At 41.4% G+C, this 27271-nt stretch overlaps 2 protein-coding genes and 1 long non-coding RNA gene across 6 annotated transcripts in view; 2 read left to right on the top strand and 1 right to left on the bottom strand.

Annotated features, from left to right (window-relative positions):
* Window positions 1-132: 132 nt before the first annotated feature.
* LOC309698220 (uncharacterized protein) lies at window positions 133-13169 on the top strand (the record flags this gene model as incomplete). The annotated part of the gene is made up of 14 exons (XM_082520519.1): window positions 133-2028; window positions 2606-2685; window positions 2775-2948; window positions 3068-3159; window positions 3818-3936; window positions 4016-4186; window positions 4273-4552; window positions 6349-6444; window positions 6913-6982; window positions 7072-7353; window positions 7486-7577; window positions 12422-12540; window positions 12631-12801; window positions 12888-13169. The coding sequence occupies exons 2-14, from the start codon at window positions 2633-2635 to the stop codon at window positions 13167-13169; spliced, it is 2001 nt and encodes a 666-aa protein (XP_082376645.1). The 5' UTR covers window positions 133-2028; window positions 2606-2632.
* A 966-nt stretch (window positions 13170-14135) lies between these two features.
* On the top strand, window positions 14136-20935 carry LOC309698927 (tyrosyl-DNA phosphodiesterase 2-like). Of its 2 annotated transcripts, XM_082521687.1 has the most exons (8): window positions 14136-14191; window positions 14607-14662; window positions 17049-17131; window positions 17219-17380; window positions 17500-17591; window positions 19998-20116; window positions 20196-20366; window positions 20453-20935. In XM_082521687.1, the coding sequence occupies exons 3-8, from the start codon at window positions 17079-17081 to the stop codon at window positions 20732-20734; spliced, it is 879 nt and encodes a 292-aa protein (XP_082377813.1). In that variant the 5' UTR covers window positions 14136-14191; window positions 14607-14662; window positions 17049-17078; the 3' UTR covers window positions 20735-20935. The 2 variants fall into 2 exon arrangements, with proteins under 2 accessions (XP_082377813.1, XP_082377814.1); XM_082521688.1 differs by lacking the exons at window positions 14136-14191; window positions 14607-14662 and having other exon boundaries at window positions 14977-17131.
* LOC309698934 overlaps window positions 17500-27271 on the bottom strand; it is a 22056-nt gene continuing 12284 nt past the window's right edge. Inside the window, exons 2-5 of one of the 3 annotated variants that reach the window (XR_014274219.1) lie at window positions 21410-21557; window positions 21186-21320; window positions 20975-21063; window positions 17500-17578 (exon numbers count right to left, since the gene is read on the bottom strand). This is a non-coding gene — a long non-coding RNA (uncharacterized lncRNA). Of the gene's footprint in view, window positions 17579-20974; window positions 21321-21409; window positions 21558-21740; window positions 21935-27271 lie in introns of those variants that run through there. The other 2 variants (XR_014274220.1, XR_014274218.1) reach the window with 2 other exon arrangements.

Below are 27271 nucleotides of genomic sequence, written 5' to 3'. Positions count from 1 at the left end.
TGGGAAGTCCTAACTTTTAAGCACTACATGCATATGACTGAAGCTGTTGAGCCACTGTTTCAACAGCTAGATGCAGTACTATCCATCCACTCTCTTCTGTGTATCCAATTCAGGGGCTGGAGCCTGTTCCAGCTGTTCTAGGGCAGTGATTTTGTGTTTATTATGTAAGTCTTTACTTACTTACTTACCTCCAGCCCAAGAACACGGAATACGGGGGCTCCCCAAGGATGTGTGTTGAGCTCCCTTCTCTTCACTCTGCTGACCCACGACGAGATCTACTACAGGGGTGAAGTTAACCATCTGCCAGAGTGGTACAGCAACAACAACCTGTCCCTGAATGTGGAGAAGACCAACAGTGACTCTACTTCCTCTGCAAACTGAGAAGCACAAGAGATTCAACCCCCATTATGAGCACCTTTTACAGAGGCACAGTTGAGAGTATCCTCACCAGCTGCATCACTGTGTGGTATGACTCCTGCATTGGGTTCTGCAGGAAAAAATGACAACGGGTAGTGAGAGCAGCCGAGAGCATTGTGGGGACCTCTCTTGCCTCCCTCCCCAGGAGATCTACTGCACCTGCCTCATCTGGAAGGTCGTCTCCATTACAGGTGACTCCACTCATCCCTTCAACAGCGTCTTCAGTTTGCTGCCATCAGGAAGGATACTGAAGAGCCTCCGGGGCAGAACCAGCAGACTGAGAGACAGCTTCGTCCATCGGGCTGTCAGGATGCTGACCATCTCTGGATCGAGAAGGGGGGCCCAAGGGTACATCTTTCGCCATCCTACAATGCTGTGATTGTAGCCATTCCCCACTTTCTGTGAATGGTACTCATGGCCATTGATCAATAGGCTTTGATTAGTTGTCATTGATCAATGGTCATAAGAATTTGCATACTAACAATCATGGAATTAACCCCCCGGCACATTGTTCATTCAGTGGCGCTAGTTTCCTTCACTATGCAAATGTACTGTTTATATGGTTGGGGAAACCTACAGTCAGCTGAGACTGAAGAAGTCACTTGGATGAGTGACGAAACGTTTCTCCAACTGAAAATGTCCAGATGAACAGAATCAACCTTTTGGGATTTACTTACCTGGATGATTAAGCACGCATCAAGACGTTATTTTATTAAACATTTTAAAATGTTAGCAGCACAAACAAACATTTTTGCAGCACAAACCAGCACAAACGTTTGACATCCATTTTGTTTGATTCCATTAATATGGGGGGGCTGGTTGACCTCTAGAAATTTTTGTTAATATCTTTAAAATAATAACGGCACAAACAAAAATTTCTGCAGCACAAACCAGCACAAACGTAGCACAAACGTTTGATACCACTTTTGTTGGATTTGGGTAATGTGGGGGGGGCTGGTTGACCTTTTGACCTTTACATTTTCATTAATATCTTTAAAACAGAAGCAGCACAAACGAAAATTTTAGCAGCACAAACCAGCACAAACGTAGCACAGTTGATTGACACCCATTTTGTTTGATTTAATTAATGTGGGGGGGCTGGTTGACCTCTGATGACCTCTAGAAATTGTTATTAATATCTTTAAAATGATAGCAGCACAAACGAAAATCTTTGCAGCACAAACCAGCACAAACGTAGCACAAACGTTTGATACCACTTTTGTTGGATTTGGGTAATGTGGGGGGGCTGGTTGACCTTTACATTTTCATTAATATCTTTAAAACAGAAGCAGCACAAACGCTAATTTTACCTGCACAAACCAGCACAAACGTAGCACTAAAAAAGTAGACCATTTTGGCCCGTTTTGGAGCAGTCTGGGGGGATGGTGACCTTTGAATGACCTATAAAATAAAGTTTAATATCTCGGAAACCGTAGCAGCACAAACGCTAATTTTACCTGCACAAATCTGCACAAACGTAGCACTAACCGCTCCGCCTATTTGCCTTTACGTTTCAAGTGGGTGGGGGGTCAGCTTCACTCTGCTCGTCAAGCGAGGTGTACTGGCAGTCGCGTGACACACACAGATCGAACACATATTTCTGTGTTGCAGGTATGGAGATGTTCTTATGTTTTGGAGATGCAGTCTTTCATTTATTGTTCTCATAAGTTGTTTTGATGTTTTTTCAGTGACATATTATTTATTTTGTGCTTTTTGTTTTTGAGAGCTTAAGTTAATGTTTTAAAACAATTTGTTGTATTTGATTCGTTATATTAATGTAGTATTAATGAAGCTGCAGGCACAGCTCCTTTCAGCATGGCCGGAGGAGAGGTGTACTGGCAGTCGCATGACACACACAGATCGAACACATATTTCTGTGTTGCAGAACACAACGCAGAACAACAGGCGTAACACATGAACGGGTTACACTTACATTTACATATCGTGATACTTTCTGAACCTCTGTTGTTGCTTTCATTGCTTTGTCTGCTCACTGGCCTTTCTCTGTACGTATGTTTATTTAAGGTTGGTATAAAAAATATTAAACCTTGATAGAATGGGTGGAGCTAGAACATGTAAACATACTTTACCAAGGACACGAAAAAAGTTATATACACATACTGGGAAACTGCCTGGGTATGTTTTATGACTTAAACAGTGCATAATCTTCCTGTCACCTTTATTTCAGAGAGAGAACTAACTTGTTGAAGCAGACATGGAGAGTGACTCTAAAACACACAGTGGTGATGATACTACTCCAGATGACTGGTAAGTCTGCTGTCAGCTCTTCTATGTATGGTTAAGTTTACATATGACTTTTTGTATTTTAGCTGACTGACTCTGTGAAAAACTTCCAGGATGGATTTGGCTGTAGACAGTCCAGATGGAAGTCCTGCTGCCAGTCCTGCTGCTACACAGAAACCCTCAGAAGAAGAGGATTTTAAACTGTCCCTGATCACCTGGAATGTGGACGGGCTTGATTTGGAAAAACGTCCAGAGCGTTCCAGAGGCCTGGTTAAATATTTAAACTTGTAAGTACCTGTTACACTTTTCACACTTTTAGGCATTGTTTGGAGAAAATGCAACATTTTCCTAAAAGCTGCACATATGTGACATTTAATATTATTAAAGTAAATCTCTGTAAATACAGACACAACCCTGATGTGGTGTTCCTGCAGGAGCTCGTTCCCCCTTATGTCCAGTTCTTGAAGGAACAGCTCGTCAACTACCTGATGATTGAAGGTACAGTATGTCAGATAGATACAGGTAGGAAAGGCACAGGTATGAATGATCAAATGGTGATTAATGGCTGAATGCAGCTGAGCTGCTTTGCTTTGACTTCATGTAACACATGAAGAGAGCTGTTAAGGACTTTAGTCAATATTAGTAACATCTGTGTTCTTCCTTCACTGTTTTTATAAAACCTGACTATAAAACTTTGTACTGAGACTACATGCTTATTACTGTTGTGGGACAGCTGTGTGGCAAACGGTTCGTGCACCCAAATTAAGGACTTGCCAGACAAACTAAACTCAAAGCAGAGCTTTATTAGCTGGCAAAAGGCAACCTTTACAAAAGATAAGGCAGAGTAAAACTTGAACAAACTCTAAGGGCTTAAGTGCACATGAGGTAATCAAGGAGATAGGACACACCAGGGAACAAGGGTGAACAAAATCTGACTAACGAGACAGACTGAACAACACACACAAGACAAAAAATCCAGGAAGTAACACAAACACTGAGACACAGATAAGATCAACCAGGGAACAGAACTAGAAACATGGAAGAAGAGCTAGGAACTAATACTCAAAGAATAAACAAATCATTGACTAAAGATTTGATTTGAAGGGGAACCAAAGCTTAAAAGTCTCCATCTTTCTCTTCCTTTTGTGTTGATCAGGTGGTCGGAACGGTTGCTTCACAGGGATGTTGCTGAAAAAGTCACGAGTCAAACTTGTGGAGAGCGAGATGGTAGCTTATCCCACCACTAAGATGAGGAGGAACCTGCTGGTCGCTCAGGTGTGTGCAAAATCATCTCTGATATTTTTTTTCATCTCCATAAGTGATGCTCAGGAACATTTTCGTTTCCAAAGCTCAGGTGATCGTCAACGGTCAGAAGCTGTGCCTGATGACATCCCACTTTGAGAGCTGTAAGGAAAATACTGCAGAGCGTCTGAAACAGCTGCATGTGGTGAAGCGGAGGTTGAAACACGCACCTGATGATGTCACCGTTGTGTTTGGGGGAGACACAAACCTGAGGGATGCGGAGGTCAGACGCTGCTCCTTCCACTCAGATACAGCCAGTAAACTTATAACAAGTAATCACAGTAATTCTTTTCTCTGGACCCGTCTCAGGTGACCAAGGTGGGCCTGCCTGCAACTGTCTGTGATGTGTGGGAGCGACTGGGCAAGCAGGAGCACTGCCGCTACACGTGGGACACCTCTGCCAACAACAACAAAACTTTTCCCTTTGTCGCTCGCTGCCGCTTTGATAGAATCTACTTCCGCCCGGCCATCAGACGTGGAATCCCACGTCTGGCCCCTGATCACATGGCCTTGGTGGGGCTGGAGAAGCTGGACTGTGGACGCTACACTAGTGATCACTGGGGAATCTACTGCACCTTCTCAGCTGAATAGAACTACACAAAACAACCAAAAACATGACAGTTAAGCATTTTATTTTAGATCAGCCTCTCTTTAAATTACTGTAATGCTATGCAGGAAGATGTTCCTCACTTTATTTTAATCAGTTTTATCCTCTAATGTGTGTCTGCTTACGTGTTTTATGTGGTTAAAATGACAAATTAAAATATGAAAAGTACCAATGAATTATAATGTCTTTGTTTTGATGTACACTTACATTGATGGATGAAAAGTCCAAACAGAAGTCTGACAGCTCCTCAGCTTTTAACCTTATTACATGATCTTCCTCGGTGGATGGAGTTGGGACTGAAAAACACCACACACAGCATGAGAAACCCTACTGTGAAGTCACTCTGTGTGTAATACAAACATTAGACCACTAGAGAGCAGTACACAGTTTAATCGCAACTGTTCAAACACTGACAAACACAAGAAGCAGTGTTATGGGAAGTCGTAATGGTGAGTAGTGATGTGCGATACTACTGATTTCCTTTCCGATCCGATACCAAGTAAAATTCAGGGTGGTATCGGCGATACTGATCCGATACCGATACTCTGTACAAAAACGTAATGTTTCATTGCATTTCATAATACAATATATAATTGTATTATGTAATTGTAATAATAACATAACCATATTGCTTCATAATGATTAGAGGACAGACAACTTGTTTTTATTGTTTAATAATGCAGAATAATCATATAGAAATAAAAAAAACTGACGTGCGCTATTTGAGCATGTTGCCTGCCTGCAGCACTAAAGGACTCTGCGAGAGACGTCTGTCTCGCCCTAGCAGCACCTGTCCCTGTCCTCCTCTTCTGTTCACCTCAACATAAGCTTATCATATTCTGTGATGTGATTTACTCCGAGGTGTTTGACGAGGTCAGTGGTGTTGCCACAACAACGTGTCCACACAGGACTCTGTTTGCGCTCAGCCATTGTTGTGAGTGTGCGCCAGGGGCTGCGACACATTTATACAGCCGTATTCCGCATATGACTATGAAAGGCGTAAGAGGAAGTAGTTCCTTCCAAATTAGACGATCCGAATTGTATAGTTTCTTTCCACTGCGTTCATTTTAATGGAAAAACTACAAATTTACCCCAGAGTACTAAAATATCGATATTATAATATGAGAATCGATTCTAGAACATAAATTGCTGGTATCGGAAGAATCGATATTTCAGTATCGATCCGCACACCACTAATGGTGAGTCCAAGTTTTAACCACTACACACACAGTTATGCCTGAAGCTGTTGATCCGCTGTTTTAACAGCTACATGCAATATAGGGCAGATCGCGGGGTGCACCTTAGACGTGGTAAAAAGTAATTTTGTGTTTATGTGTAATGTCTTTACTTACATTTATGTTTTCATGAGCAGGATTTACAAAGAGGTCATACATTTTTTTTTTTTTTTTTTAAAGCACGTTATGTGAGAATCTTCATGACCTCGGTATTCTACCTACGTTATTACCAATCCAGCGCTTTTTGGCCGCTTAATAATGTTGTTTTTGGTCAAGATGATATCATTCACGAGGGATACATTTGACATATAATTCACAAATTATAGACCAACAAGTCATTTACTGCAGTTTAAATGCCGGTGTTTTAGGTTAACTGGTTATATTTGTTGACATTCCTCTGCGTGTTCCAGATGTTGCATCCGTAGATTTGTCATTTTCACTGAATGGTTGTCTCTGTCGGCCAGTGTGCTGTTTAGTCAGGCGGTTTGCTCCTAACTGAACTGTGAGTATCACTAATTTACGTGGGTGTGTTTCCTGAATCAGCTGACCGAGCGAACAGGATACATCCAGGTAAACTCGAAACTGTCGAGCTGATCCGTGGCATAGTGGAGAAACTGTCGACTTGTGATTTGCACAGAGGTATGATACTATGCTGAAGAATTTAATTTCTTTTAGTTATTATTGTTATTTAAATCGTTTCAAATATGAAGAGGGTTAAAGAAGAAGAAGAACTAAAGAATTAATGAAACAACATGATTCAAGTGTAGGTTTAGTCTGCCTGCCTTAAAATCCACACGTACAGAATAGGAATTAGGCATTAGGGGGTTTGTAAATATGGATAGAGATTTCAAATAGTTTAGTAATTATTTTTATATTATTTTCTGTATGTTTATTAAAGGTTATGCAAAATTGATAGAATGGGTGGAGCTAGAACATGTCAACATACTTTCAACCACATTTGTGTTGCAACCATACACACAAAGACACAAATAAACATACTGAGAAACTGCCTGGGTGTATTTGCAGCGAAGCTATTTTTTTTTAAGTTATAATAAATGAATAGAAAGCTTAACCTGTTGTGACCTTTCTTTTAGAGATCCTTGAGCTAACTTGTTGAAGCAGACATGGAGAGCGACTCTGAAACACACAGTAGTGAAGATACTACTCCTGATGACTGGTAAGTCTGCTGTCTGTTCTCCTACATGTGGTGAAGTTTGTTTATGACTCTTGTATTTTTCATTGACTGCTTCTATGAAAAATTTGCAGGATGGAATTGGCTGATGACAGTCCTGCTGCCAGTCCTGCTGCCAGTCATGATGACAGTCCTGCTGCCAGTCCTGCTGCCAGTCATGGTGACAGTCATGGTGACAGTCATGGTGACAGTCATGGTGACAGTCATGGTGACAGTCCAGCCAACAGTCCTGCTGTCACACAGGAACCCTCAGAAAAAGAGGATTTTAAACTGTCCCTGATCACCTGGAATGTGGACGGGCTTGATGTGGAAAACCTTCCAGAGCGTGCCAGAGGCCTGGTTAAATATTTAAACTTGTAAGCACGTGTTACATTTTTCACACTTTAAGGCATCGTTTGGGAGAAATTGTTGCTGGAGATGCAACATTTTCCTAAAAGCTGCATATATGTGACAGTTAATATGATTAAAGTAATTTTTTGTAAATGCAGATACAAACCTGATGTGGTGTTCCTGCAGGAGCTCATTGACCCTTATGTCCACTTCTTGAAGAAACGGTTTGTCAGTTACCTGATGATTGAAGGTACAGTATGTCAGATACAGGTAGGAAAAGTCCATGTATGAATGATCAAATGGTGATTAATGGCTGAAGGTAGTTGAACTGCTTTGGTTTCACGTAGTGTCACACATGAGGAGAGCTGTTAGGGACTTTAGTTAATATTAGTAACATCTGTATTCTTCCTTCACTGTTTTTATAAAACCTGACTGTTGTACCAACACTACCAGATTGGCTGATCAGATTTTTGGAAGCAGGATTTTGTAATCAAATTATCACAGAACTCACTATGAGCAGGGGGCTGGTCCAGATGGGAGAAAGAGTGTTTAACAAAATACCTGATTTGTAAGTATCGAAATAAATGAGCAGAGGGAAGCATACATTTTGATTGCAGCTGAGCAAATGAAGCAAAACAAATGTCGATGTAGAGGTCCTTAATAGTGTGAAGAACTCATTCTGACCATCTGAACAGCAGGAACAGCTAAAACATTATTCCAGAAAACCCACGTTCTGGCGTTGTAAACCCATAAATAGTGCCTGAAATCTGGGAGGCCTAATCCACCCTCAGAGGTGGGTTTCTGCAAGTGTGCCTTCACAACTCTATGGGATTTATTTGCTCATAAGAAAGACAATGATAGAGTCAATAGTTTGATAAAAAAAAAAAAAAGTAAGAAAGATGGGAATGTTTTGGAAGAGATGAATACATTTAGGAAGAACAACTATTTTAATTATATTAAAACATCTAAGTAAAGAAAGTGGGAGAAGTGTCCAATTATCTATCTTAGCTTTAATACTATCAACCAGGTCCTGAAAGTTCAATTTAAATAGTAGCCAGAAAGTTGCCCAAATTTATTGATGAGGCAAGCAGGGGAGGCAAAGAGAGCCTGGCATCTGACAGTGTCAGGGCCACATCATCTGCAAGTAAAGTAATGATGGACTTGACTGGACCACTGGATATACCTACAATGTCAGAGTTGTTCCTAACTGTAATGACTAGAGGCTCCATAGGCAAGGCAAGTTTATTTATATAGCACAATTCAACAACAAGGTGATTCAAAGTGCTTTACATAGCTAAAGCAAAGCGCACAGGGGACAAACATCAACCCTGCCTAGTCCCTCAGTGAAGTAGAAACAGATGTGACTTTATTCTGAAGGTCTTTGTGGATGATTCGGCGTCACACAACCCAGACACCAGTGAAAATAAAGCAGGATGTGCAGTGGTCACAGAACATCTTAGCATTAGGCTCATTATCATATCACTAAACAGAATATGGAACTAGACCACAGCATTAACATGAAAACACACTAACTTCATCTCGTTGGAACAAGAGTGAGGGGTGAAAGAGCGCCCTCCTCCAACGTGAGCGTGCCAAGCTTCAACTCAGTGACGTGCAGAGTGAGACTCTGAGTCACCTGGGAGGGATCAGCAATGAAACGTAGATAACACCTGAATAGACAATCAGGCTGGTTTTGCCTGAAAGGTTCAGTATGTTTTTCAGTTGTGGTGGTTATTGATGAGACTTCTCTAATAATTTTACTGATACATCCACATGACTCTCCAAACGTCACAAACACAGGAAAGCTGTATATGAATTGCTGTGTTTCAAACTCTTCTCTAGTCCTGATTTTATTAAAAGTAAATACAGTAATTAAAGTATGCAAATTTCACAGATACTCGACTAACAAATTACTCGTACTCATTCTGTATGGCAGCTAGACTGCTTCCTGACACGTAAGAAAGCTGTGCATTAGATCCTCATTATGCTAGTAAATATAACAACAGCTGTACATTCCTTTGTCATATTTACTGAATTCTGAACATCATCTGAAACCCTAAACTAGACTTTTGTGGTCATTCCACTTCATTAAGGGGTTTCACTGGGCCTCAAACATGCTTTGAGCACCCAAAGGATGAACTTTTTCTTTCGGAGCTAAATGTGACCGACCGCTTTGTTTTCCCCAGTGGCACCAGTGATGTAGGCACAATAATTGCTAATTGTAAATAGCACTGGGATGTTTTAAACTGTTATCACAGTGTTATTGATGCTGTTATGTCAAACCGATTACCTTACAACAGTAAAAATCACAAAGCACTGCATAGATAGAAAAATGCTGATCTGTCGCTCTGCTGCAAAATCCAGATCAAAAGTATTTGATGTACGTTGGCTGTGCGGAAACACATGGCAGCTTCTGGTTTTACCTCAGACTATGAAGGGCATTGGTCTCAAAGTTAGATCATGGTTTGTTGTATTCATTTATCCACCGGTTCAGTCACAGGCACTATCCCCTCATAGTACAGTTCCAAGGACATCTTTGAGGCTGACTCTAAAGTGTTTACGTGCCACGTCATAGGTGGCCCTGGACAGGTCACTGATAAGGATAAAGCACACAACCAAATTCACACCATGGCAACCTTTCTTAGAACATTTGTTAGACACCGACGATAAAGACAGATGGATAAATTACATTTATTATGTTCAGTAAAGGGTTGCTGATTCCACTGTGGACCTAAAGCCACATGAAATCAAATGGATGTAAGAAGAAGTCGCATGACAGGGAAAAAAAGAACGGCACGAAAGCAGGGTGTGTGTGATGTTTGGTGATGAATGTTGTACCTTCATCCCAAACAATATTGCTGCTAATGGATATTTTAATGGATTTAATAATACAGTTTGATAAACATGTCTCACACCAAATGGCTTCCTTATCTCAACAACACTCTCTCATAAATGAACAAATTAATTTAACTAAAGTTTTAAAGCTGTCTTTTTGCAGTTGAACAACCAATGCTGTTTCATATTTCCATGTGTAATCTGATAGCTTTTCCTTTGTATTATTACTGCTATGTTTGCACAAAAATTTAACACTCCAAGAGCAACTGAAAATAAACAGAAGGGTGGAGACTCAGACTAAGAAGAGCGGGTAGGTGGTGAGAATCCAGAGAAAGGTATGCTTAAACGGCATTTTTAAGAGATATGTATTTTTTGATAAAGCTTCTGTTTAACATTAATTGCAATGTATGACAATAAAAGAGTTGATACACTCCTCATTAAGGACATGGAAGTAGAGATATCAGGCGCTTTATGGGCCAATGGGTTGAAGAGGATTAAAGAATGCTCTGTTAATGCCAGATTACAACTTATATGGTTCAAAGTCCTTCATCGTTTGCATTTCTATAAAACAAAGCCAGGCAGTATTTGTCTATTATCTATTTCCTCATTGCGTGATAGATGCAAAGCAGTCGAAGGAACCCTTGGCCCTTGAAATGTTATAAATGCTGTCGTGTATTCTATGAAAACAGTTTTGTCAGTGAGAATTACATACTTATCTTTTGTTAAATACTCAGTTTCCTGTACCTCTGTACTATTTTTTCTCAAACTGCTCATCAGTTCCCTCTGACCCATGTGCTGTTACATGCAGCGCGTTTGTTTCTATGTAATCAGATGTGTGTGTGTGTGTCATGGTACAAATTTCACATGTTTGTCAGAAACAGGAAAATCAACAGTCTGTTGGAGTCACTGCACTCATTTAATCATCTGCACGATGGAAGATAAATCCCCTTTCCCTGAAATAATGGCAGTCATCTAGTTTACATGTCAAACCTAAACCCACCAAGTTGACAGGACAGCATGACAACAATAGAAATGCAAGTTTAAAAGATTATTTTTAAAAGACTATTATAAAAGATCATTTCCTTTATTTAATTAATCTCACGTGTTGTTTAATCATTAGAAAGCATCTTATAATTTTAACATATTATAACTAAATTTGTTGACTGATCACTAATTGGAGGCACCGGTCTATTAAAAAATCAACCTGTTGTCCTGCAAGGTCTCGGTCAGCAGTAAGTGTCTGTTAAGTTTTCCAATTTTAACAGTAATGGGAGATATGGCATGTTTATGAGTATAAGCTGGTCTGCATTACACGCGCGTGTGTGTGTTGTTTGTTAGTAAGCGGGTTAATGCATTTGCTGTTAGGATGTGTGTACCTTTTGTTGTGATGCTCAGGACCCTTTCTTAACCTCCACTCTGAGTCAGTCTGCCTTAGTTTTTCCTGGTTTTCCGTAACCCAATCTTCATGTGTGCCCACACTAAAAACAGCCTTCATTGTTCCTCTATGTTCTCTTCTCCCTCCTTCTCACGGCCGCTGCCTGCGTCTCCCACATCCTGCAGCACATCATGGTTATAATGCGCACATTATCAGCAGTTCAGTGGGCAGTTCTTCTTCAGCTTTGTCTTATTTTTCAGTTATTCTGTCAGTCCGGGATCTTCTCCTGTGTGAGGAAACCCCTCCCTACCTTACAGTTGTTACCAGGGATGTTTTATTTTCATGCTGATGTCAGCTTTAACTGACACAATGAAGTCAGTTTTTCTTTCTTGTTGACTAGACCACCCTGTTATCATACACCCAAGAACAAGCAGCCTGTCTGCTCTGTGTTGTGCTCTGTAAGTGTTTAGCAATTTGCCTTCAACACTCAACTCTGTTAACTCCTCTTAGTTAACCCTTCACACCGTGAGATCGAACATTTGACCAGAAACAATTTGACTTGCCCATGTGGAGCAGGGGCTTCTTTCTTGGTCAGCACACTCTCAATCGGGTTCACTATGGACAGAGATGCTGGTGTTCCAGCAGTTTCCAGTTCATGCAGGTTTGAACTCCTAAACATTCTAACTAATTTCCTCTCCTACAATTTTGATTGTGACACATTCAAATAACTTGAACGGATGAGATAGAAATGGCTCTAACTCATGTAAATGTGCAATTCCCTTTTCAAATCCCCAGCCCATGATCACTGGTATAAATGAGAACCTACCTGTCAGTGGACTTGTATTAAAATAGTTTTTGTTTTGTCTTCCTCTTGTGTTGACCAGGTGCTGAGGAAGGTTACTTCACAGGGATGTTGCTGAAAAAGTCACGAGTCACATTTGTGGAGAGTGAGATAGTACCTTATCGCACCACTAAGATGAGGAGGAACCTGCTTGTCGCTCAGGTGTGTGCAAAATCATCTCTGATATTTTCTTTGTGTGCATAAGTTCTGCTGAACGTGACGCTCAGAAACATTTTTTTTTGCAAAAATCAGGTGATCGTCGATGGCCAGAAGCTGTGCCTGATGACATCCCACTTTGAGAGCTGTAAGGCCAATGCTAAAGAGCGTATGAATCAGCTGCATGTGGTGAAGTGGAGGTTTAAACATGCACCTGATGATGTCACCGTTGTGTTTGGGGGAGACACAAACCTGAGGGATGCGGAGGTCAGACGCTGCTCCTTCCACTCACATACAGCCAGTAAACTTATAACAAGTAATCACAGTAACTCTTTTCTCTGGACCCGTCTCAGGTGACCAAGGTGGGCCTGCCTGCAACTGTCTGTGATGTGTGGGAGCGACTGGGCAAGCAGGAGCACTGCCGCTACACGTGGGACACCTCTGCCAACAACAACAAGAAAGCTTCCTACCCTGTTCGCTTCCGCTTTGATAGAATCTACCTCCGCCCAGCCGTCAGACGTGGAGTCCCACGTCTGGCCCCTGATCACATGGCCTTGGTGGGGCTGGAGAAGCTGGACTGTGGACGCTATACTAGTGATCACTGGGGAATCTACTGCACCTTCTCAGCTGAATAGAACTACACAAAGCAACCAAAAACATGACAGTTAAGCATTTTATTTTAGATCAGCCGCTCTTTAAATGACTGTAACACTATGCAGGAAGATGTTCCTCACCTTATTTTAATCGGTTTTATACTCTAATGTGTGTCTGCTTAAGTGTTTTATGTGGTTAAAATGACAAATTAAAATATGAAAAGCACCAATAAATTTTATTGATATGCCCTTACATTGATGGATGAAAAGTCCATTAACAGAAGTCTGACAGCTCTTCAGCTTTTAACCTTGTTACATGATCTTCCTCAGTGGATGGAGTTGGGACTGAAAAACACCACACACAGCATGAGAAACCCTACTGTGATGTCACTCTGTATGTAATACAAGCATCAGGCCACTAGAGGGCAGTACACAGTTGAATAGCAACTGTGTCAACACTGACTTACAGGACTGAAAGTAGTGTTATGAGAAGTCTTAATGGTGAGTCCAACTTGTAACAGCAGCACACGTATGCCTGAAGCTGTTGATCCACGGTTTTAACAGCTACATGCAGTAGCATCCATCCACTCTCTTCTGTTTATCTAATTCAGGGACTGGAGCCTGTCCCGGCTGTTATAGGGCAAGAGGCAGGGTACACCTTAGACGTGGTAAAAAGTGATTTTGCCACATGTGTTTTTGTTTTATGTGACATTAAAAGAAATAAAATTTGGCATATTTTATTAAGGACCGAAAGCCCCCACCCCGGTTAATATTTCTATTTGTTGTAATAAAGTTTGTAATTAATAAATGTAGTTATTTCAAACCCAAATCCGTTTGGAAAAAGTCAGCTTTGTTTGCTTTTCTCTGTTAATTATTCTTTATCTGTATGTACACTGATTAAAGTTTGGGTAAAAACATTGTACAACCTTTATAGAATGGGTGGAGCCAGAACTTCGACCTTAATTTGATTATCACGAGTTTAAGTGGGCGTGTTTCCTAAATCAGCAGTAGTCGTTAATCAGCTGACGGGTGAACAGGTTGTGTGAAGGTAAATTTGAGAATCTTGTTACGTTTCGGTGTGTCAGTGTTTTGTTTTTGCATGACTTATGTATTTCCTGCTTTACTTTGAAAGTCTGTGTTATCTTAGTGTGTTCAGTTTACATTTTCCCTGTCTCGTCAGTTCTAATTTGCCCCAGCTGTGTTTCCCTCCTGTGGTCCATTTCCTGATTGCTCCCTCTATGTATTTAAACCCTGTGTTTCAGTGTGTCATGGTCGCGATCTCCCCCGTGTTGTAAATAGTTTGGTGTTTTGTTGTAAATAAATAGTCTGTTGTAAATAGTTGTGAATGGGTTTGTTAATACTTTCGTCATGGGATATTTTCGTTTTGGGATTTTGGTGGAGAGCCTTCGTGGTTTTATTTTCCTTATCTTTGTTTTTCTACGTTGCACCCCGGTTGCCTAGGCCGGGGTGTAACAATCTGCCGAGCTGGTCTGTGGCGTACTGGAGACAGTGGTTTATTTTACAGAAACACAGAGGTACGATACCAGCCTGAATACTTTTGTTTTTTTTAAAATTATTATTGTTATTTAAATAATGTCAATATGAAGAGGTTACACACATATTACAGACTGAAAGTCATTTTGATCAGTAAGACTGGAACAGAGCTTAAAATTTTTTTAAAAAGTTCCATCAATTGATGGCAGGAAGAGAAGTCAAAAAACTTGTTTAAATTAACAAATTTATAAACAGAACTCTGTCATTCAGGCACAGAGAAACTAATGAGTTATAATTAAGCAGGCTATTCATGTTTAAAGTTGCATAAGACAGTTTTTAGTTTTTATTCTTTCAGCTGTAGTTTGGAGGGTATTTAATGGCCTGAGAGCACATACAGAATGGGGATTAGGCATTAAGGGGTTTGTAAATATAGATGGAGATTGAAAATAGTTTAGTAAAGTGTTTTACACATGTATACAATTATTTATGTATTTATTTTTGTGCGAACACACTTTGAATTGTCTTACGGTGTATTCCTAATAGTATCTAAGCACATGTGGTCTTAGTGTGGTGCTGGTGTTGTTGGGGCTGAGTTGTGTTGGAATCTGTCTGTGGAGGGTGATGGCCAGAAGTGTTTGTCTTGTTGTCTGGTGGAAAAATAAATGTCTTTCACTTTCAAAATGCCTCCTACCTGGGCCCGTCCACACCCAGCTCACACCCAGCAACCACCAAAGCTCAAGCTGCCATCAACTACAACCTGTGGGAACGCCAGCGTCACCGTCTCACTGCTCCAAAATCAATGTCTTCAAGCTCGGCTGAAGTTTGTAGCTGCTCACATAGACAAGCCAAATCCTTATAATTTCAATTAAATTCTGTTTTATTTATACAGTAGAAAATCACAACAACAATCACCTTAAGGCGCTTTATATTGTAAGGTAGACCTTACTATAATACATTCAGACAAAAACCTAACAATCATATGACCACCTATCAGCAAGCACTTTGGCAACTCCCTTTTAACAGGAAGAAACATCCAGCAGAAGCAGGCTCAGGGAGGGGCAGCCATTTGCCGTGACCGGTTGGGGTGAGGGGAGGAAGACAGGACAAAAGACATGCTGTGGAAGAGAGACAGAGATTAATAACAAGTACGATTCAAAGCAGGGAGGTCTATTAACATATAGCGAGTGAGAAAGGTGACTAAAGAAGAAATACTCATTGCATCATGGGAATGTTGCAGCATAACTAAGGGATGATTAATAGTCACCTGATCCAACCCTAACTATGTGCTTTAGCAATCTGGAGGAAGGTTTTATAGTCAAATGAGTCAAAGACTGAGCTTGTTGGACACAATGACAAGAGGCGTATTTGGAGGAGTACAGGTGAGGCTTTCATCTGCTGTCAAGCATAATGGTCGTAGCACCATGCTCTGCTGTGTTTTGTTGCCAGTGCATAAAGTGGATGGCATAATAAAGGAGGACTACCTCCAAATACTTCAACTTCACCTCAAATCAACAGCTAGAGGCTTGAAACTTTGACACAGCTGGGTGTTCCAACAGGACAATGACCCCAAACCCATCAAAACTGGTTTTGAATGCATAAAGCAGTCTAACATGGAGCATCTGGACTGGCCTCCCCAAAGCCCCGACCTTAAACCTATTAAAAACTTTTGGTCTATACTTAAAAGCTGAATCTGAGCCACAAAACCAACCAATTTAAATTAACTTTGTTTCCAAGAAGTGTGGTCAAATATCCAGCCAGATTTATGTCAGAAGCTGATCTCTACCAAAAGAGTCTGGCTGAGACTCGCCATCACCAGTGTGTGAATGTGTGTGTGAATGGGTGAATGACTGAATGTAGTGTAAAGCGCTTTGGGGTCCTTAGGGACTAAGTAAAGCGCTATACAAATACATGCCACTTACCATTTAATCAAATATTATATGGGTTATATGTCATCATTGAAGACGCTGATTTCTGTAATAAACGTTTTCAATTTAAAATATGTTATTAAAGCCCAATCTTTTTGGAAAAATTCAGCTCTCATAACTTTGATTTAATTACACACTTTTGAAATCTGTGGTGGTGTTGTATCAAACCTTTTATTTCTTAGTTTTTGCTTTTTTGCTTGCTTGCATTTATATAGTGTGGTACTTACTGAACCTCTGTTGTTGCTTTGTTTGCTTTTCTCTGTTCACTGGCCTTTCTCTGTTTGGGGAAGGAATTATGCAACGCAGAATGGGTTGGGATAGATACAATGGGAGGAGCTAAAACATGTCAACATACTTTGAACCTTAATTGTTTGCAACCATGGACACAAAAAGTCAAATAAACATACTGAGAAACTGCCTGGGTGCATTTCCAGCAAAGCCATGTTTGTAAAGTTATAGTAAATTATTAGAAAGCATAACCTTCCTGGGACTTTTCCTTCAGAGATCCTTGAGCTAACTTGTTGAAGCAGACATGGAGAGCGACTCTGAAACACACAGTGGTGAAGATACTACTCCAGATGACTGGTAAGTCTGCTGTCTGTTCTCCTATGTATGGTGAAGGTTACCTATGACTCTTTGTATTTTAGCTGACTGACTGTGAAAAACTTCCAGGATGGATATGGTTGTAGACAGTCCTGCTGCCAGTCCTGCTGCTACACAGAAACCCTCAGAAGAAGAGGATTTTAAACTGTCCCTGATCACCTGGAATGTGGACGGGCTTGATTTGGAAAAACGTCCAGAGCGTTCCAGAGGCCTGGTTAAATATTTAAACTTGTAAGTACCTGTTACACTTTTCACACTTTTAGGCATTGTTTGGAGAAAATGCAACATTTTCCTAAAAGCTGCACATATGTGACATTTAATATTATTAAAGTAAATCTCTGTAAATACAGACACAACCCTGATGTGGTGTTCCTGCAGGAGCTCGTTCCCCCTTATGTCCAGTTCTTGAAGGAACAGCTCGTCAACTACCTGATGATTGAAGGTACAGTATGTCAGATAGATACAGGTAGGAAAGGCACAGGTATGAATGATCAAATGGTGATTAATGGCTGAATGCAGCTGAGCTGCTTTGCTTTGACTTCATGTAACACATGAAGAGAGCTGTTAAGGACTTTAGTCAATATTAGTAACATCTGTGTTCTTCCTTCACTGTTTTTGAACAAACTCTAAGGGCTTAAGTGCACATGAGGTAATCAAGGAGATAGGACACACCAGGGAACAAGGGTGAACAAAATCTGACTAACGAGACAGACTGAACAACACACACAAGACAAAAAATCCAGGAAGTAACACAAACACTGAGACACAGACTAAGGCGCATGAACTAAAAACTGAGACTGGGAATAAAAAGACATGGAAACACAAAACAGACTGGAGAGGCAAAAGGACAAAACACACAGAGAAAAACATGCGAACAGGACTACAGACATATTAACTAGACAAGACAGGGAACATATGCAGACACAGAGACACAACAGGGAAGGCAGGGATCACTAAGGGAACTAAGATCAACCAGGGAACAGAACTAGAAACATGGATAACAAAACTCAGAAGAGCTAGGAACCAGAGGTGGGACCAAGTCATTGTTTTGCAAGTCTCAAGTAAGTCTCAAGTCTTTATCCTCAAGTCTCAAGTCAAGTCTCAAGTAATGTCAGGCAAGTCAGAGTCGAGTCTCAAGTCACTGGTGTAAAAGTCCGAGTCAAGTCACAAGTCTGAAACTTTGAATTTCAAGTCCTTTCGAGTCTTTAAAAAAAAAAAAACGAAAAAAAGCATGTTGCAGTTATATGCTAAATGTAAATATTAGACCATGTAATTTTTTAATCTGTGTTTTTCTCAACACATGACAAAATAGTGAACTTAGAAAATATACACAAATTGTGAAATTGCACCTCTTTAAAATGCAGCTCAATTAAACCTAGCTCCAAGAATAATTTTCACCGACAGTTCTGAGATAAGCTGCATGTTATTCTTGGATGCGGTTGTAGGACCGGCTTTGAAATCGCATGACAAAAATATCATACATAAATAAATGATTTTTTTTTTAAAATATCATTTAAAAAAAAAACTGCATCACCAACGTAGCCTTGAAAACATTTGCTAGTTAGATGACGTCAGCTATCTCATCTTAGCATATTTATATGCATATTTATAATCATACGCTTCTTGGAGTGAGTGCACACACTCATGAAGTTTAGTAACTTCCGGTCACTGCAACAAGTCCAGGTACAGTTTACCGACGGATGGGTGCAGGACCTTGAAATGCACCGTGTAGAACGAAAGACCATCGTACGTATCATAAGTTTACCAGTCTCACAAATTGTTGTCATAAATACACATTCCTTAACCGTTTATTAATAGGACCTTTGAGCTCAACGGTAATTAATTAGTAGTGGAAATAATTTCTGGTAGCATCACAGAAATGTAGCAGTGACAATAATATTGTATGCTGTAATCGTACTGGGCAATTAGTGATACAAAAAACCTGTTTTATCCTGTGAATAAAAGTATATGTTTTTGTCAATGTACCATAATAACAGAAGCGAAACACAATATTGTGTCAGGACAATTCACTATTTATGCACAATAAATAAAGGAGCATAGCGCGACAATTTCTGTTCAGCGCCAGACTTGCTTGTAACCTATATCACCAATTATGTTATGAAAATGACGTATTAACTACAACAGCAGACTGACCTTCGTGTAAATGCTTGGAGCAGACTAACCTGTGAGCTGGAGTGTTCTGGGACGTTATATTTGATCTTTGAATGGCTGCAATCCAGACCATCCGTCGCGTCTTTGTCACTTCGGAAACATGGCTCGAACAATTTCTCTTCCACGACGTAATCCGATAACAACCGATCTCTTTGCCCGTCGGCTTCCCGTGGCTGTCATGCGACCGGCTATTGCAGTTAATAATACAACGGCTTCTTGACATTTTTGTGTTTCTTTTTATCGCTGTATAACTGATTTTAATTGAAAGCCTGCGTGCGCTAGTACCGCTTGCCACGAGTTCCCAGAATCCTTTGCGGTTCTACCCGTGAATGACGTCACATTTTCAATCTCTATATAATATGCATGTTAAATTTTATATTTGGGGTAAAATATCAAGTCTTTTCAAGTAAACCGGTTCAAGTCCAATTCAAGTCCCAAGTCATTGGTGTAAAAGTCCAAGTCAAGTCACAAGTCTTAGAACATTTTTTCAAGTCAAGTCTAAAGTCATAAAATTAATGACTCGAGTCTGACTCGAGTCCAAGTCATGTGACTCGAGTCCACACCTCTGCTAGGAACTAATACTCAAGGAATAAACAAATCATTGACTAAAGATTTGATTTGAAGGGGAACCAAAGCTTAAAAGTCTCCATCTTTCTCTTCCTTTTGTGTTGATCAGGTGGTCGGAATGGTTGCTTCACAGGGATGTTGCTGAAAAAGTCACGAGTCAAACTTGTGGAGAGCGAGATGGTAGCTTATCCCACCACTAAGATGAGGAGGAACCTGCTGGTCGCTCAGGTGTGTGCAAAATCATCTCTGATATTTTTTTTCATCTCCATAAGTGATGCTCAGGAACATTTTCGTTTCCAAAACTCAGGTGATCGTCAACGGTCAGAAGCTGTGCCTGATGACATCCCACTTTGAGAGCTGTAAGGAAAATACTGCAGAGCGTCTGAAACAGCTGCATGTGGTGAAGCGGAGGTTGAAACACGCACCTGATGATGTCACCGTTGTGTTTGGGGGAGACACAAACCTGAGGGATGCGGAGGTCAGACGCTGCTCCTTCCACTCAGATACAGCCAGTAAACTTGTAACAAGAAATCACAGTAACTCTTTTCTCTGGACCCGTCTCAGGTGACCAAGGTGGGCCTGCCTGCAACTGTCTGTGATGTGTGGGAGCGACTGGGCAAGCAGGAGCACTGCCGCTACACGTGGGACACCTCTGCCAACAACAACAAAACGTTTCCCTTTGTCGCTCGCTGCCGCTTTGACAGAATCTACCTCCGCCCGGCCATCAAACGTGGAATCCCACGTCTGGCCCCTGATCACATGGCCTTGGTGGGGCTGGAGAAGCTGGACTGTGGACGCTACACTAGTGATCACTGGGGAATCTACTGCACCTTCTCAGCTGAATAGAACTACACAAAACAACCAAAACCATGACAGTTAAGCATTTTATTTTAGATCAGCTGCTCTTTAAATTACTGTAACACTATGCAGGAAGATGTTCTTATTGCCTGTAAATGATTCACCTTAATTTAATCAGTTTTATCCTCTAATGTGTGTCTGCTTAAGTGTTTTATGTGGTTAAAATGACAAATTAAAATATGAAAAGTACTAATGAATTATAATGTCTTTGTTTTGATGTACACTTACATTGATGGATGAAAAGTCCAAACAGAAGTCTGACAGCTCTTCAGCTTTTAACCTTGTTACATGATCTTCCTCAGTGGATGGAGTTGGGACTGAAAAACACCACACACAGCATGAGAAACCCTACTGTGATGTTACTCTGTGTGTAATACACGCATCAGGCCACCAGAGAGCAGTACACAGTTGAATAGCAACTGTTCAAACACTGACTTACAGGACTGAAAGCATTGTTATGGGAAGCCGTAATGGTGAGTCCAGTTTTAACCACTACACACATATGATGGGGGTAGGGGGACTCTCTCTCTTGTTCACCACACTCCAGGATACGACGACAAGGAGAAACCTCAACCTGCATGCAAGGAGGGCAAGGGTCACTGGGAGAAGCCACAAGGAAACTCTTGAGAAGTCAACTAAGTAAAGAGCCAGGGTTTCACTAACCAAGTAGTTCAACATTCCAGCAATGAGAGAATGTCCATCCATGCCTTAAGTAGGAGCCGTGATTGCTCATCTTCCACAAGTGGGAAACCAGTTTTTCAACCTTGCTCTGGTTCACTCCCACATTCCTGCACACTGCCTTCCACTAAGTCTGCACAAACAACTCTCAATTAATGTGAATATCTAACTTTTCTACTTGTTTTATACTTGAGCAATGCAATTAACCATTAAAGGGATCTAAAACTGGTTACAGTCCCCATACCCCATACCATATATATCACATATTAGCTGTAAATAAAAAGTAATTTACAGCAGATTAAAAGTGAACAGTCACCTTTTGGTCTACACCTCTGTTTCAGGTTAACTCATTATATTTGTTAAAATATTCCACTCTGCGAGTTCCAGATGTTGCATCTGCAGATTCGTCATTTTCACTGAATGGTCGTCTCTGTTGGCCAGTGTGCTGTTTAGTCAGGCTGTTTGCTCCTGACTAAACTGTGACTATCACCAGTTTAAATGGGCGTGTTTCCTAAATCAGCTGACGGAGCGAACGTATGGAAGTAAATCTTTCATCTGTAAATCTTACAGTAAAATCTGTTGAGCTGATAGTGGAGAAACTATCCACTCGTGCTTTATTTTATAAAGCTGTCATTCAGGCAGCTGAATCTAACCATTAGATTCAGGCACAGAGAATCTAATGAAATAATAATCAAGCAGTCTATTCATGTTTAGATTTGCATAACACAGTTTTAGTTTTTTATTCTTTCAGCTGTAGTACGGATACTATTTAATGGCCTGAGAGCAAGCAAACAATTAATGCAACAACATGATTCAAATGTAGGCTTAGTCTACCTGCAATTAAATTGGTTGGTTTTGTGGCTCATATTCAGCTTTTAAGTATAGACCAAAAGTTTTTAATAGGGTTGATGTCGGGGCTTTGGGGAGGCCAGTCCAGATGCTCCATGTTAGACTGCTTTATGCATTCAAAACCAGTTTTGATGCGTTTGGGGTCATTGTCCTGTTGGAACACCCAGCTGTGTCAAAGTTTCAAGCCTCTAGCTGTTGATTTGAGGTGAAGTTGAAGTATTTGGAGGTAGTCCTCCTTTAATATTCCATCCACTTTATGCACTGGCAACAAAACACAGCAGAGCACGATGCTACCACCACCATGCTTGACAGTGCACAGACACTTCTGCGTTCAGTAGTACTTTATTTCCAACTGTGCTTTTCCCCCTGCTGTTTCTGGCATCTGCCCTGGATGCTGCCACTCCGTCATTCCCATTGTATGTATGTGTGTGTGTGTGTCCCGCTCCTTCTCACTGCAAAACATGAGAATGGGTTTTCTCATCAACACAGTTCTGCACACCTGCTCCTTCCCGCCTTCACGCCGCCCCGTGAGCTCACTGTGTCAGCCCTCCTCTGCAGCAGAGGAAATCAGCCACGACCATCTGCGTCCCCGGCCTGTCCCCAGCCAGATACCAGCAGGTTATCCCAGCATTGGGATCCTTCATGCGGTGAAGCCACTGTAGCGGGGCGTGGTCTGAACAGAGAGTGACTGGGTGCCCCAGGAGGTAGTAACGAAGGGAGTCGACCGCCCACCGGATTGCCAGGCACGTCTTCTCCACAGTGCTGTAGCGGGTCTCCCGCACCCTGAGCTTGCAGCTGACGAGGAGGATGGGACAGTCGGCTCCCCCTACCTGCTGGAACAAAACGGCCCCCAGCCCTCTGTTCGAGGCGTCTGTCCGCGAAATAAACGGGAGGGAGAAGTTAAGTATGAACAACAGTGGGGATCCGTCTTTACCTGCACAAACAATGCCTGGCACTGCTCCATCCACTGGACCAGATCTGGGGCACCTTTTCGGGTGAGATTTGTTGAGGGACTAGTAAGGTCCGTCCAACTGCATACTTCTTCGGGTTGGCCGTGAGCCCCGACTGCCTCAGGGACTTCAGGAGCGCTGCAACCCGCTGCACATGCTCCGCCCAGGCATCGCTGTAGATGATCACGTCATCTAAATAGGTGGCGGCATACGCAGCTTGCGGCCCTAGCACCCGGTCCATAAGGTGGCCATTTTTTCCTTAGACCCCGCAGACAAGGGAATCTGCCAGTAGCCCTTGGTCAAATCCAGCGACATGAAAAAACGAGCAGTGCCTAACCGGTCCAGGAGTGACCCGAGGCATCAAACCATGACACCTCATTCACCTTGCAGTAGTCCACACAGAACCGTATAGACTCATCTTTCTTCACCACAAGAACTACGGGGCTACACCAAGCACTGTGCAACTCTTCTATTACTCCCAGCCTCAGCATATCGTTCAATTCCCGCTGAACAATTTGTCGCTTATGCTCCGTGAAAGCACCGTCATGCCGGGCTGCATCTCAATATCTTCCGGCACTGGCACGTCTGGCTGCCGCTGCTCACCGATTTATTCTCATTTTTATTTGTTCTAAAGTTATTGACAACAACTTGAACCAAGTTGTAATCCTGTTGTTCTCCCTGTCTCTGCCCCACCCTTTCACTCATTTGAATATATACAGCTCCTTGGATCTACTCCCACCATTATATGTACTGTGTACCGGCCACCTAAGCCAAATAAGGATTTTTTTTAATGACTTTGCTGCTCTTCTTACTCATTTCTCGGTACTTTCCCCAAATTTGATAATTTTTGGTGACTTCAATATCCACATGGACAATGATAAAATCCCTCTTTCCAGAGATTTTATTTCTTGTCTGGAAAGTTTGGAGCTTCTACAATACATAAAATTTTCTACTCATTCTAAAGGTCATATCTTGGATTTGGTCTGCTGTTCTGGCGTTACCCCCACTCACTGTAAAGCCCATTTGTTTCCCCAATCTGATCATAAGTTTATTTCTTTTACTGTAAATACAAAAGCCTACAAAACCTGTACACCCCGTGACATCACATTTAGGAAAATTAGTAATATTAACCCTGCAGATCTTTCATCTGCCATTTATGACTTTCCATTTATTCACAGCTCCTCATCCCCAGATGAACTTGTTTCTCACTATAATGTCGACCTCCATAACCTTCTTAACATATTTGCTCCACTTAAACACCGAACTGTCTCATTTTCCTGTTCAGCACCACGGTTTACTCTTAACCTGCGCCATCTCAAAGCTAAAGGACGCCAACTGGAACGTCTGTTTAAGAAAACTGGATTTACCATACACAAAGAAATTACAAAACCTCCAGACTCATTCCCCTCTCATATGGACTCTGCTGACTTTTGTAACTCTCTTCTATCTTTTTTCACTCATAAAATCACTGATATTCACCAACAACTTAACTTTGTAGGAGCTTCTAACTGTGAAGTAGACTTTCTGTTTTCCTCACTGTCTTCCTCTCAGTCATTTTCAAGTTTTATTCCATAGCTGTTGTATCAAATCTTATTAAAAAATCTAAATCATCCACTTGTCAGCTCGACCCTCTTCCCTCTGTGTTAGTTAAAGCTTGTCTTCCCTAATTGGCTCCTCTCATAACTAGTATTATCCACTCTTGCCTTAACACTGGAATTTATCCTCCATCCCTAAAAACTGCTTCCGTCATTCCAATTCTCAAAAAGGCTGGTGCAGATCCCAATAATTTTGATCTCCGCCCTATATCAAACCTCCCCTTTATTTTGAAAATCCTTAAGAAAGTTGTTGCCTCCCAGCTTCACTCATACCTCAATGACCATAATCTCTACAAACAATTTCAGTCTGGTTTCCGCCCCAATCATAGTACAGAAACTGCTTTGTTAAGGATTACTAATGATCTTCTGTTGGCAGCTGATTCTGGTCTTTTAACCATTCTCATCCTTCTCGATCTTAGTGCAGCATTTCACACAATTTCTCATATCCTCCTGAGCAGATTAGCATCCATTGGCATTAGTCACACTCCCCTTGCCTGGTTCACCTCATATCTCTCAGACCGCACTCAGTTTATCCAACTTAAATCACACTCTTCACGTCTCTATCCTGTTTCTGTTGGTGTCCCCCAGGGTTCAGTATTAGGGCCTCTTTTATTCATTATCTACATGCTCCCTCTTGGCCAAATATTCCGAAAATATTATATTAATTTTCATTGTTATGCTGATGACACCCAGCTTTACATTTCCTCCAAACCCAATTCATCCCTTCCACCTACCTTCCTCTCTAACTATCTTATGGAGATCAGATCTTGGTTCTTCTCCAATTTTCTCAAACTTAACAGTTTTACTCATTGGCACAGCCTCTACCTTAACCAAATCTCACAGTTTCTCCATTAATATTGAAAATTCCCCCACCCTTCTTTCCCTGCAGGTAAAGAGTTTGGGTGTCATACTTGACAGTACTCTCCCATCTCAGTCTCACATTAATTACATAACCCGGTCTGCATACTTTTACTTACGCAACATTAACCGACTTCGTCCCTTCCTTACTCCCCATGCTGCTGCCATCCTTGTCCATAGTCTTATTACTTCCCAGATCGATTATTGCAACTCCCTCCTATTTGGTCTTTCCAATAAGTCCCTCCATAAACTTCAACTTCTTCAGAATTCTGCAGCTCGGGTCATAACTCGTACTCCCTTAAGAGACCATATTACCCCAATTCTTCAACAGCTTCACTGGTTGCCCACAGAAGCCACGATAAACTTCAAAATCTTAATTCTCATGTTTATCTCTGTGATCTGATTTCATATCACCACTGTTTCCTGCTCTCTCAGATCTTCATCTGCCACTCATCTTGTTGTTCCTTCTGCTCGCCTTATCACTATGGGGCACAGAGTTCCTTCAGCCTTAAGAAATATAGATTCCCTTCCCTTATTTCAGTCACAACAAACTCAAACTCAGAAACTACTTGTTTAAACTGGCTTACTCACTTTAATACAGATTTTACTTGCTGTCAAATCGTGTGTTTGATTTTTTAAATTATTATTATTTGTTGTTTGTGGTTATATTTTGCTGTTTTTTTTAAATATTTTAATGGATTAGAATCTATTTTAATCTACTGCTTTATTGATGTCTTTTTCTCTTTGTAAGGTGGCCTTGGGTTTTAGAAAGGCGCCTTCAAATAAAATGTATTATTATTAATATTATTGTTAATATGGTGCTCTATGAGAGACATAAGGCGGCAGGGGGGAGAATACATCAGCAAAGCGCTGTTGCAATGCAGCAACATCCGCTCTCTGGGTCTGTGTGAGATGGTCATTACAATGGAGGGAGGTGGGAATGGTGGAATTTGGCACCTCCGGCCCCAACTCATCTCTCTCCTTAACCAGGCTCACCAGAGCAGCGGTTTCAGCCTCTCTCCAGGCTTTAACACTAGATTTACTAAACCTGCGCAAATTTGCGTGACTTCCCTCAACCCAACACCTACTAGAATTACTGGCTTTTTTATTTTCTGGTGCAAGTCCCGAGGTGTTATTCACCCCTGCTGAGATTTTCACAGGTCGTCAGCTCGTTTCTCCTCCAGCTTTTGTTGTGCAAACCACCCTTGAGGCCTGGCACATTTGCATTTGTTCACTCAGAGTTGCTCAGATCCAAGGCAGGCCAAACCTCTGTGTTACAATCTTCACAAATGTCTGCCGTATCTATACAAAATATCCCACACATTGACTGACCTGTAAATATGAAAGACACACATTCACACCTTCCTTGACTCTCAGCACAGATCTTCCATTGTTCCACTGTGACTGTGTATGTGTAGGAGTGGCATTGCATTACCACAGCACAGTGCTGTGCATAAAAGCAGACCGACCCAGGCGGGAGAATCATTTCTTGTTCGCATTTCTGAGAACGCACATCAGGATGGCCTCCATATCACTGCCACGCAGGAAGAACCTCTCCGCGCAACAGGCTTTGGCCTTGCTTCAGGAAATGGACG

Source organism: Aulonocara stuartgranti, assembly GCF_965226115.1.
Source record: "Aulonocara stuartgranti genome assembly, chromosome: 22".
Taxonomy (NCBI): Eukaryota; Metazoa; Chordata; class Actinopteri; order Cichliformes; family Cichlidae; genus Aulonocara; species Aulonocara stuartgranti.
The sequence above is the reverse complement of the archived record's forward strand: the minus strand, read 5'-3'. Positions and strand labels throughout refer to the sequence as shown.

Excerpts from the sequence above, each read along its gene's own strand:
- LOC309698927 (XM_082521687.1), top strand. The coding sequence starts at position 17,079 with ATGGAGAGCGACTCTGAAACACACAGTGGTGAAGATACTACTCCAGAT. Across the intron at positions 17,132-17,218 it reads GATACTACTCCAGATGACTG|GATGGATATGGTTGTAGACA; the intron begins GTAAGTCTGCTG and ends AAAAACTTCCAG. Across the intron at positions 17,592-19,997 it reads CAACTACCTGATGATTGAAG|GTGGTCGGAATGGTTGCTTC; the intron begins GTACAGTATGTC and ends TGTGTTGATCAG.